Source organism: Hesperophylax consimilis, chromosome 9, assembly GCF_061612785.1.
Source record: "Hesperophylax consimilis isolate HC1 chromosome 9, BYU_Hcon_1.0, whole genome shotgun sequence".
Classification (NCBI taxonomy): Eukaryota; Metazoa; Arthropoda; class Insecta; order Trichoptera; family Limnephilidae; genus Hesperophylax; species Hesperophylax consimilis.
The window spans coordinates 25,955,673-25,968,418 of record NC_142844.1 but is presented as its reverse complement, the minus strand read 5'-3'; the positions used below and the strand labels follow the sequence as shown (position 1 = coordinate 25,968,418).

The 12,746-nt window shown below is 34.7% G+C and overlaps 1 protein-coding gene across 1 annotated transcript in view; it reads right to left on the bottom strand.

Moving 5' to 3' along the window:
- Positions 1 to 12,746, bottom strand: part of LOC149421134 (uncharacterized) — a 214,478-nt gene that overhangs the window by 104,900 nt on the left and 96,832 nt on the right. The window contains exons 3-5 of the mRNA XM_089635380.1: positions 8,345 to 8,627; positions 3,165 to 3,443; positions 2,077 to 2,246 (exon numbers count right to left, since the gene is read on the bottom strand). Coding sequence (XP_089491506.1) covers positions 2,077 to 2,246; positions 3,165 to 3,443; positions 8,345 to 8,627 — 732 coding nt within the window. The remainder of the gene's footprint in view (positions 1 to 2,076; positions 2,247 to 3,164; positions 3,444 to 8,344; positions 8,628 to 12,746) is intronic.

Sequence of the window (12,746 nt, the reverse complement as noted above, 5' to 3'; positions counted from 1 at the left end):
ATTATGGCTGACGGGTAGCAACGCAAGTGCAACAACACTAATCCATAAACTTGTGACGCTTCAACCAGCCAATATTATACATTTCGAATGTAGCATAAATGGCGTCATAAATTGACGTCAATTAAGGACATACCTAAGATTCATAATGCAGTCGGAAGATATTAAATGTCCGGTCGCAATTAAGACTAAACCCTTGTTATTTTACGGCGACGACAGCGGGAATATTTGCAACTCCGAGCATTGAAATACAACAATTCTATTTGATGTTTGCCATTAGTTATGACTCTGTCAAAGAAATGGTGTATTGCGGGTCATAAAAGCTCTTGATCATTAAATCTTGTGTAATAATGTAATGATATTCCGCAGTTAAGGAATAAGGAGCACCACGCTATAATCTAAGGAAAGTACTAAATGTCAACAATTGCTTCAACAGCAAACCAATTAAAGATTACCCGGAAGAATGATTCTAATTACTTTGTTAGGTAATACATATTTCTATTGATGACAATAAATCGGTTATCATACAGCTGCAAATAGTAACTAGGTATACAATATAACGCGTAAACTAAGACGTGCTCACGATACTGACGGAACTCGTCTAATTAAGTCTGTTTCAACATCGGAGCCTTGGTTGCAGCGCCACGAAAGCGGCATGTAAAGTGAGGTAATTAATATTCAATAATTAAATCCGCTTATAGCCAGAGTTCAAGATGAGGGGCACTCCGCAAACAACAGTACGTTTACTTTACAAAGTCGTTCACGTCCGAGACTTGGTGACTGTTCAGATGACCAGATCGTTTAAATACTGAACTGCTTGCAATATAAAGTCAATGAGTCCATTCGTTCTGTGGTACTTAACTGCGCCTATTTTGTGAACTACCAAGATTTTTCGTTTTTTAGACATGTTGGAATTCTTCGACTTTCATAAGAGCATACTGAAATTTTATTAATCGTTAAAACTCCATGCTGAGAAAATAAGCACCTGAACATTGGAAGTCTAAGGAAATTTACTTTATAGTAGAAGATAAAATTCACATTTCAAGGAGTCAATTTACAATTTTACAGACCTCTTTGAATATTGTTGCTCTGAAATTTGACGTATTAAATTTGCTATTTCCAGGGTTTAGCAAGGGTAGATTAGAATTAATGTAATCATTTGAATTGGCTGGATCGACGACTTAAGCGGAAATACATGACAGCTTACATCAAGAAACCGAGAAGAGCGGAAACAACTTGTTTATGCCTCCACCAGCAATGATTGGCTTTATGTATACAACGAGTTTCACGCTAATATCGCAGAACTCAGGATATTAAACATTTAAGCTTTTAGAATCTGTTAAAAATATATTTACATTTTTTCCTTTTGCTCTTAGAAAAGGAATGATTATTTGTGATTCGCTGATAATAAGGTCGCTCCACAACTATCTAGAAGTGTAGAAAACATCCGTTAATAATTAAGTGAAATGTATCTTTACCTATGTCATGTCTATGTGTATGTCTGTGTAATTTGGTTAGTTGAACTCGGATTTGATTTGAAGTTTAGGACGAGTTGTTTCGGAGAATTTGAACAATTCTTCAAATTTCAGAGTTAATTTTCAAGTTCCGTGAAAGATTTTTTCAAGTTCTGTTATTGTTTTAGTTCTGTTATGTAACTAGCCTATACCGATATAATAACAGAACTTGAATAGGAATTTCACAGAACCCGGAAATGAACGTTGAAATTTGACGAATTGTTCAAATTCTCCGAAACAACCCGTCCTATAGTGTCACTTTCAAAATTTGAAATGATTGTGTGAAGAATTTTGACAAGCGATAAAACACCTAAATTATTTTCAGTTTCAAAATTGGAACTGATTTTTCAAGAATTCAAAATATCCTGTCTATTTGTCTGCGCTAGTAATAAATATTTATCTATAAAAAAACCTTGAAAACATTTAAATGATTTTTGCTTTCAGTGAATACAGTTGTACCACGAATTATTCAAATGATTTTATTGGGTTGCCTAAATTCCATTAAAATATCTTTATTTCAAGCGATTCTAGCAATGGTGTATTCATGTATAATGGCTGGGCTAACCTTTATGTGCGTCATCCTATGGTAGTAGAGATTGGAGCTGGCGGTAAATCTCTTCCCGCAGTGCTGACACTGATGCGGCTTCTCTCCGGAGTGGATGCGGCGGTGCGTGTTGAGACTGCTAGAGGTGCTGAAACCCTTACTGCACACCATGCATACGTGGGGCTTTTCTCCTGCAAATGTAAATAAAATTTATAAAATCAATAATTGGAAAAAAAAAGTATCTAGAAACTTTATTACAGATGAAGGGAGAGACTAAAAAAAATGAACTGGAAACTACCGGATGAGAAGAAATACCACAGGAGTTGCCAAACGGATAAATGGTATACAAGCTGCAGGAGAAGAAGAAGATAACAGTGCGATACTTAGAGATGAAGAGATAGACTAAAGAAAACTAGAGTAGAAGCTACAGTAATAAAATAAAGAAGCAGTGAAATTATGTAAGTATTAATGAATGAATAAATAATAAATAAATATAAGCTCGTTATGATCTTTACACTTAATTAAAAATAAGCTGGGTATGTCGTATGATTACAGATGATCGTTAGAATTTATAAATCATCAGGCGATATAAATCATCATAAATGATGGCGTCAATTGTTAGGTTAAGATGTATTAGGGTCGACAAGAATCAACTAAACTGGAGGTTTCGACCCATATTTTAATATCGTTAACCTTAAATGATTTGATAAGAGCGCTAAAGAGGTACAAAGAGTAAAACACGAAGGGTCGCTAGTGTCGCAGAAGATCAAGTGTAGACCTGGAGGAGTGGAAAAGTCTGGATCATCAAGCTCAAGAGCTTAGGGTCACAATCTTCAAGAAATGAACGATAAAATGAATACGAAATACAACGTATTTGTAATAATGTATGTATAATGATGTGAACCTATTCATTGTGTCTTCCGTTCAACAATTACGAACGCGTAAATCTCAATTATGTAACGTTCATTTTATTTCATATCCTCAATAACGTACTCATAAATACTAATAACAAGACAACCCATTATTCGAATAGAGCACTGGCAAATAAAATTATTAAACCATTCGGAGTCTGAGTCGTTTATTTTAATAAGCAATATACGGGTACAAACCTGTGTGTGTTCTCATGTGTCTCTTCAGTAATGACGGTCTATCAAATGCCTTTCCGCAGACTTCGCAAGGTAACAAAGCTCGCTCTCCTCTCAGAGGCCTTGCTTTGGGGGATCTCTGGACCGTCATCGCAGCATCCAGGATGTCGCCAGATGAACTGGCGGCTGAGGATGCCAACGAATCTCCCGATACAGACTTGTGTTCGTCTTCTGTTCCGCTTGGCGGGGATATTGGGAGCAAAACCCTCGACAGTAGGGACATTGAGAGGTCTAACGGAGAATCTGAAAAAAAAGTATTTATTAAAATTTTGGTCAAAGCCCCAAATAAACCAACCGTCTACTCAAAAAGGATAGAAATTTAGTGAGAAAGCTAATGTTATGGCTATTAAAATGGAAAGCACAAAAGGCTATAGAAAAATAAGTGAACCAAGATTACATAGTGTCAATATCCTGCTTTGATGGAAAGAATCTTAGATAAGTACCAATAAAGTCACGTTGCTCAACAAGGAAACATTGCTAATATCAAATCACAATCCTGACGGCTGGGCTACTGACAATTTCAAGAAAATAAGAGAAAACATTTGATAGCACAATGTTATAACGGCATTAGTATTTACGGAAGCTATGAAAATTTCCGTATCAAAAAAATAACAAACACATTTTTAATGTTTGTGGCTTGACGTAGGTATGACCCACGTAATAAAAAAAAATCATTGCAGTTATCTTGAAGTGCTTGTAATATAGTATATATACCTATCAAATGTAATCAAGTTCGCGCATGATATAAATAACTTGAAGGTTTAAGACCTTCAAATACACCTGTAAGTTAACAAATATGACTTCATCTTTATCTCCGAAACATGATTGACATCACGCTAAAGCGACAATCACAGAACAAAGGAATGGCTAAACAATGGTCGGTGCGACGACAAGAACCAGCGGGTGATTATTGGGAGTTCATGACTACTAGGGTTTTACTATTGATACTTTTTGTGCTGTGTATCTAAGCATCGCTTCGAATACTTGTTCGTCACCATTGAATCGCTTATCTATTGATCCAAATCGAGGACCATCTAAACTAATGTTATACTCCCGCTACAAACGCGTTTAAAACGTATAATAAACAGTCTTTACACTTCTCCCCTGATGAAAAAAGACAACTTTAAACTGGCGTCTTCCAAACACTACAGAGATAAAGTCAATCAACGATGGTCATTACAAAAGACGTTCAACACTGCGGTGACTTATTCTTGGAACTCAAAGACGTGATTTTTACCAAAAGAGAATTTTTGCTGTTGAACGCGGTAGCCATGTAAAAACTTAGGGTGTCGCGTCATTGCGACCCAACGCTCCTGCAGCCACAATTAGTTCCAAATTACGCGAACAAAAGATACTTCGGCATTCATAAAAACGAAGTGTGACATTTTTTCTGGCCAGAAACGTCAAATTTCATCTAAAAATGTTTGTTAAAAACGATGAAAGCTGCATTCTTGTTTCTTAAACATATAGAGTGTAGATTGTGGATCTTGTTGAGGGATATGTTGTTTGTTTTTTGTATATTGATTTGATTGTGCCAACTCTTCCTTCCTTTCGTTGTTCAACGTTTCTGATAATCTTCCAGTATCCATTATAAGTGATGTGAGACACAACTGCCCTGATTATGGACACTGCATGTCTGTTAGAAGAACTGGCTCAAGAAAGAGTACAAATACTACTTTAAAAGCTTACTTTTAGATGTGATAAATTTAAATTACTCTGCGAGGTAAGAGTTTTCAAAAGTTGTGAAATAATTTATTTTCGTTAAACTGTTGCAGCTCCCGGTTTTAAATAAAATAAAATACGATCACTCTCCGCATCATCGTCCTACAAGAAGTCGGGATTGCTCGTACGTCTTCAAACCGATTATCTTAAATACATACAAGCGTTTATCAGAGAATCGTTGACCGTATTAAGAAACTGTTAAGTTCCGAAGGCGCATTACACGCGGGGATACTCGGAAAGAATTCTGAACTCTTACTTTGTTAAGTGTTTTTTTATGTCGCGCTAACAGCCTTTGACGACCGGACTGCTTGGGCAATTTGACAAAGGTTCGGGCGACATCGGGAGAGCCTCGTGTAATTGAGAAATAAAAGCAATTAAACCAAACTAGGTGGTTAAGCGCAAGCGCAAAGTACCCGGTTTAGATACCTACCTACCGGTGATGGACGTTTATTGGGACTTTTTGTTACAATTGAGAAATATTTTTGTTATAATAAATATCAAACATACTCATTTCGTTTGTCTGTGATATGCGTTAGTTATTTCTGCGTCAAATCTGGTTTAATGAACTTGAATTTGGTTAGAATTAAGTCATTTTCAAAACTGGAACTGACCGTGAATTTATAATACTTGAGTTTCAGTTCACCATTTTGTTACTATTAAGGCGATGCCATACGTAGTAATGCAAAATCATGTGTTTTTGGTTTGAAAATTTGGTCGTCTAAAAATGTTTTTGATGCTTTAATTAAATACTGCAAGTAGAATACATTTTGGCCTTTGAAATAATCGAGTATTTTTTAGGTAAGTCTTTTTATAAGCCCAGAAAAAAATAATGTAAAGGCCTATGAAAACTGCTTTAAAGTTCAAAATCTCCTACTTACGAACCCATTTTCTGTTATGATTTTATTGTTTAATGTGGCAAATTAAGTTATTTATATAATGATCTAAAAAAAATTAAATATTTATGCCTGAACATCTACAAAATACAATAAAAGGCACCTTTGGCCATGTTTTTTTCTTGCCTAAATCAAAACAAGCGGATGGTGTTAAGCGGGAATTTAAACCTTATCGCCATCTACGTAAGGGTTGTTATTGATAGCGGCTCAATTTAAAATATTACACGACGTAGTGCATCGCCTTAAAAATACGTTATATCGACTTTAATTCGACCTCGTGTGTCCATTCCAGTGCAGAGATAATGGGTTAAGTCTTTCGGGGGTCTCCGACTATTTCCACCATTCACTACTCTATACCACAAAATTGTTATCTATTGTTACAAAAAACACATTTTATCGTCTTTGATTCGACTCGTATGTACAAACATAATTACAGTTTTGTAAAAAAAAATGTCTCTAAAGGGTTCCGTTATCCATATTATTCGTGTTTAACCAAGCGTGAGATCGGCAATACTATCTTCGAAAAACAAGTTAATGTGATGATTATTTGAGCTTCCAATAACATTGATCATGGAGTCGGCATAATCATTCTCAAAGAAGAGTCCACGATTACCCAACTGCCAGAATCATTTAATCCCATTGTGCCTCTGGTAATGGATAATGCGAAAGATGATTGCCAATGGGTGGTGAATAACACGAGAAATGCGATGTGGGCGTATTTCGTGGACCAATCATTCTGAATCTGATCATTCTTTGCTTAAGTTTGTAATGCAGAACTGTGTTTCATCATCGTGTGAGTGAGACAGAGCTCGTGCTAAATGGGCTGTAACCAAAATGAACTTATGGAGTATAACAAATGACCCAGACGCAATGATAGATATGTTCGATGGTTATTGATAAAAAAAATGGTTATTATTAGTAGAAATGAGCCGAAGTATGCTAGAAATGTATGGACTCTGCACTACTCTGCAAAAAAAATCGCCAATTATGTTAGACTTATTATATGCGGACGCTTGGAACTAATCCGTGATCTTACACCATAATATATGTGGACTTATTTAAGGCAACGGATGGATTTAGTTTAGAAAGCAGATGTTCTGCAAATCTTGCAATATGTACTTGGTTTTAATATTGCTCATATTTCAATTCATGGCATGCTACGGATTATACGTTCCTGAAAACTCCAACCGCATTCGTCGCCATGACTTGTTCAAGATACCACACGGCAGAACAGATGTTCTAGATAAATACCAGTATATATATAGGTAGGTTCATTTCTTATACCTAACCTTGCAAATTTATTTTTAAGAATGTTTAATTGTTGGGAAGTGTGTTAGCTAAGAGCTTCACAGATGTACTCATAGAGGGCAGTGCAAAGAGCTTGCTTGGAAGTCCGCAAGATGGCAGCTAGTAGCCAGTAGTCGCCAGGGCCAGTTAGAATGCTCACAGGAAAATTTGGTGTTTTCAGATTTCATTTAGCCAGCTCCTAGTTAGGTCGACTATGGAGTCACCATTGTAATACGCTAAATATATAATAAATTCTACTTCAACGGTGAGTTGGAGAACCGTTTGCGGGAATCTTTTTCTGTAAACGGATTAATTATCTGTGGTACAATAAATAAAAAAAAAAACAAAAAAATCACTGGCTACATTGTTTTTATTCTAATATACATGAAGGGCATTTCTAGTGTGTATTGTCTGTTCAGTGGCGGTGAGGCATTCAAGTGTACTCCCTTCATCTGGCGAGGTAATCAAATGCTTCAATAATTCCGAGTAATTTATTTTTTATTGGCCAGTGATATGGGCACAGTTGACGATTAGTTTTTCTCAGATTTTTGCAGCCCACTTTGGATTAATAATGATAAATTATAGGTTTTTACAGCTGTATAAGTTGCGTGTCATCATTCAACCAGTCAGAAAATTACAACTCAGTTGTTGCAGATTATAAAAAAAAAAACTTATATTCTTGCATTTAAGAAATTGGACGTCTTGTACAGGGCTAGCGGGTTCTTTAATAGTAAACAGCTGCTAACCTTGTGCATATCTCAAGTACGCCCAACAAATGAATTTGGAAGCCACCTCTGGGCTGGAGCCCCACAATAATTCATAAGCCTATTAGACTTTTTGCAAAGGCGGGCGGTTTGTCTGACAATTCATAGTTAACAGACCGCTTGCCATCTCTAATGCACAGACGCAATGTAGGCATGCTGAGTCTGTTCTACATGTATTTTAATGGAGCATGCTCTAAGAAGCTAGCAGCATTAATCCTCGAAAGAAAAAAGAAAAAAAAAACAACTGGGCTAAATCCAAATTGGGTAGGACCGACATTTATTTCGTTTATTAAGTGTATTATTATCCAATTTCAGAGACACGTCCGCATTGTTACCAACAACGAGTCAATCAGCCGAGTTTCAGATCGATCGGATGTATGGAAGTGGGTTAATTTGCACTTCCAAGATTTGCATTAATTCATTAACAAAAAAACCAAATTCAAATACATTAAGAAAATAGTTATGTATTTTTAATTACCCTCTAAAATGGAGTCCATCGTCTGTCTATACAAAGTGTTCCTCATCCTGACAAAGAACAGTTCTTCGGGCCTCTCAGGCAGGTAGTAGACGACCAGTTCCGTGTGTGGGGCGATGGGTTTCACCGCCTCATAGATGGGTTCCCCTTTGACCTTTGTGCAGACGAGGTTCACCTGCGGACCGTACTGGTCGCACACCTTCAAGAAGCGCACCCAGTTGCAGTGCCTGACCTGCACCCCCCCGGTGTTCGATATCTCGTCATAGAGGCCAAATCTGTGTCGCACCTGAAAAAAAGTAGTAAAATTATATTTGTAGATATTTTGAAGAGTCAGAATCAGAAATTACATTTTAAATAACTACCTAAATGTGTAAAACAAATATAAATAACAGCTCTTGATAATTTAAAGCTAGTTTTTCTCAGATTTGCCTACTTTTGAGTAATATTAATATTTATAACTATTAGAGCGTTGTTGTATATTGTACAAGTTTTTCTGGCTTTCAACCTTAATAATAATACTAACAGTTTAGTGCCATTTCACTTCAAGTGCGCTTTACTATAACAAACTTAAAAAAACGGTAATTCAGTATTAATGGTCATGTTCTTAAAATTATTCCTACAGTGTGCCTTACCCAATACAGATCTAATATTATAACAATAAATATACTGTTTATACAAGTGATGACAAAACTTAGAATAAAAATAACAGCAGGACAGGACAAAACAAGAATATTAAAACTAAAACATTATATAAAACAGGAGGCAGTTTGTGCTCAGAAATGAGAATCTTCTGAGCATACATTTTAAAAAGGTACAATAAGGATACAACCGAAACCAAACAATTACTGTAAGTTTTAGAATATGGCTTATTATAAAATATTTAAAAAAAGTTAAGATTTGTGAATGGTAACATTTTTAAATAATTTTGTTTTAAAAGCCCATTTAAATTCAGCAAAAATCTGGAGATTAGTAAGAGCTGAGGGAAGTCTATTCCAGATTAGCGGGTCTGTTTCCCTAAAAGAGCGATCATATTAAACCTTCAAGGGTGTTCTGGGCCATCATTTCAAATTATGGAGAAAAGGAATGTATATTTATATAATAATTTTGTTGAAATTGGCAAATTTCAAAATTATACGTAATATTTTAGTCGAATTAAGACTTAGAAGAAATGAGATGTTGAATGGAGCGCAGCCAATTTTAAATAAGGTTTTATAGAAGAGAGGATATTTGTTTTAAAAATATGTGATGCGTGCCATCATTTTTGTTAGAACTAGATTTTTGCAGATTATGAAAAAACGGTTTTTTAAATTCTTGCAAATATTTTATACCTACGATGAGCACATGTTACATAATATGATCTTTTGACCAATCAAGTGACCGTACATTGACAGAAATCGTTAAATTAGTAACAATGATAACTTGCACTAGCGTGTGCCCTGTAATAAAACACTAGAATTGTTAGTTCTGGTATCATCAAATTTGAATATCGTAAGATTCGATTCATGTTTTTAGAATTTTTATCCCTTTTACTGTCATTAAATAAAAAACCTCCGAACCCGTAATTGAAAAAAAAATCTCCGAACCCGAAATTGAACACAAAAATCTCTGAACCAGAAATTGAACAAAAAAAATCTTCGAACCCGAAATTGAACAAAAAGATCTCTGAACACGAAATTGAACAAAAAAATCGACGAACCCGAAATTGAACAAAAAAATCTCTGAACACGAAATTAAACAAAAGAGTCTGTGAGTTGACTGACTGAAGTGACTTGCCAGGCAAGTGACTTGCCAAGTAAGTGACTTGCCAGGTTAGTGACTTGCCAGGTAAGCGACTTGCCAGGTAAGTGACTTGCCAGGTAAGTGACCGACTCTTTTTCTGATTTTTTGGTTTCACATTTTTCGTTTGAGAGTTGTTATTATTATCTTTAATGATTAAATATTACACTTTATTGGGCAACATTCTGAGGATTATGGCAGACGTAGTAGATAAAGTTTGGCAAAAGTCTTTCATGTGATAATGCCTTTCTGATCAATTAATTTAAATCGTTATAATTATGAATTTATTGTAAGCCACCCGTCCAAAGCCGTGTTTTACCAATGTGAACTAGAAACCCAAATCAATTAAAGGTTTGATATAAAAGTTTCTGGCAAAGTGAATTATGTCCATGAACCTCAAATAATATTAGTATTTGGGTAACTAGCAAGGACGATTAATAAATAATTGATCCATAATAACCACTTCCGACTTCAAAAATATAAAAACCTTAGAACTTTTTACTGCTCCTTGGTTCGCCCCCATCTTGAATTTGCTTGTGTTATATGGTCTCTTTTTTATACTATTCATATTCGTCATATTGAGTCCGTTCAACATCGGTTCCTAAAAGGGATTGCTAGGAGGTTAAGATTAGAAGAGGCAATTACTCGTATTATGAAATTGAACAAATTCTAAACCGTTCTTCTTTAGAAAACCGTTGTAAAGTAGTAAAAAATCTGAACTCATTTGTTTCTTTAAAATTATCATCAATTTGTTTGACTCACTTACATTACTAGAACTCATCACATTCAATATACCTACATACCCATAGACTCAGAAATAAAGAACTGCTCTTCCTCAATTAAAACTCGACTAATTATGCTTATAATTCACCACCGTACAGAATATGTAGAATGGTCAACTCACGTCAAGACTTTTTTTTGTATAAGTCAGAATGTTTTTTGTCGCTCACTATGCAATTGAGGATATTTTGTATCACTTTAGTTTTAGCAAGGTCTTGAATTAACTTGACACTTCTATTTCATTTCTATTCTCTTATGTTTTCCCTGTTGTTTCTGCTTTTATATACCATCCTTCACTCTTGCATTGTACATTGTCCTAAATCTCGTGTCGTTTTGTTATAAATTGGAGGAAGTCCGTTAATTAATTAATTAATTAATAAATAATGTCGATAACTTGTCATGGTTCCCGAGCACGACTGCAAATCGCCAACAAACAAACAACAGTTCACGTCGAATACATTAAAAACACTTAATCATTGGCGATCTGCAGTCGTGCTTGAGAGCGATTACAAAGTTACCGACAGAATCGATAAAACCTTTATGGATCGACCGTGCTAGAAACCCTGGATAATTGTTGTATGAACTACTGCTGTTACCTTAAAAGCTTTAAAACAATATATTGATCTAAAAATCCGATGTTTAAAAACTCTAGCGTAAGCCATGGAGAATAAATCTTTCAAGAATTTATTTATTTTAATATCAACGGTATAAAATATACCATATACAGTAAATTATAAATAGTGACATCAGAAAATATACAATTAACAGAAACTCTAGATGGATAAAAAAAGTTAGAGATATAAGTACATGCAAAACTTATAGGTAGACTAGGTTAGATTAGTATTGATTGAAATATATGATAGTATAGATACATGATATAATATATTACAATAGCTAAAATATTTGCATTTATTTTCAGGTTTTGGTTGAAAGTAGGTAAGTGCCAATCAAGATATTGGTTCACCGAATTGAATATTATTATTGACCCAAGTTTCCTCAGTTGCCCCAGGCAGTTCATTTTATATACATATTTATTTGACTTTTTACGTAAGTAAATAATGTGATGATACAGGTACTGTAATTAATTCCAAGGTTTGATCACCTTTAAAAATGATGTTAGAGATGTCTGAAAGAAAATGGACAAATTATACTGAATCGCGTAAAAGTTCTACATGAAAAGTTATTATGAGAACCTTTATTTCAAATTTGATATTGCTCGGACGTTTTGCAGTTTCCGTAAATTCCAATAATATTTTCCCCGTGAGGTATGGAACATAAAGTTTAATGCAGAAATGAAGAAAACATGGAATGTGCTTTAATTTATTACCGTTGGGTCATTTCTATTCCAACTAAGTGTTTTTGTACAATTTTAATGAAACTTTAATAGTATAATTCGTAATATTAATATATTCGTCAGTAAACTTTACAAGCTAAACCCATTATAGTGAATTCGATTATAATTTACCTTTAGTTAAATGTTAATTGCAGAGTTGTTAGCACCGTTTGCTTTACTGTTTATTCATGACTCAAAATATTCGTTTATTTAAAAAGTGCTTTGACGCTACAGTAAAAAAAAATTATGTTAACATTTTTTATCGCAAAGGTGGCTAGAAGTAACTATACGTAAACTTTTGTCGCATAGCTAGGTATCTACCTACGATAACATAATAAAAAATGTGTTAACTTAATTAGGTTACTTTAACACCTATTAGACACAGTTATTACTATTGTCATTTTGTTCGCTTTTGGGAACAGAAGTCGTTTTGTCTCCCTTACTGTCATGCTAAAAAATATCTCTTAGAAAGAGAAAACACCAAGCTTTATATTCGAATCTAGAAGGTAACCACGA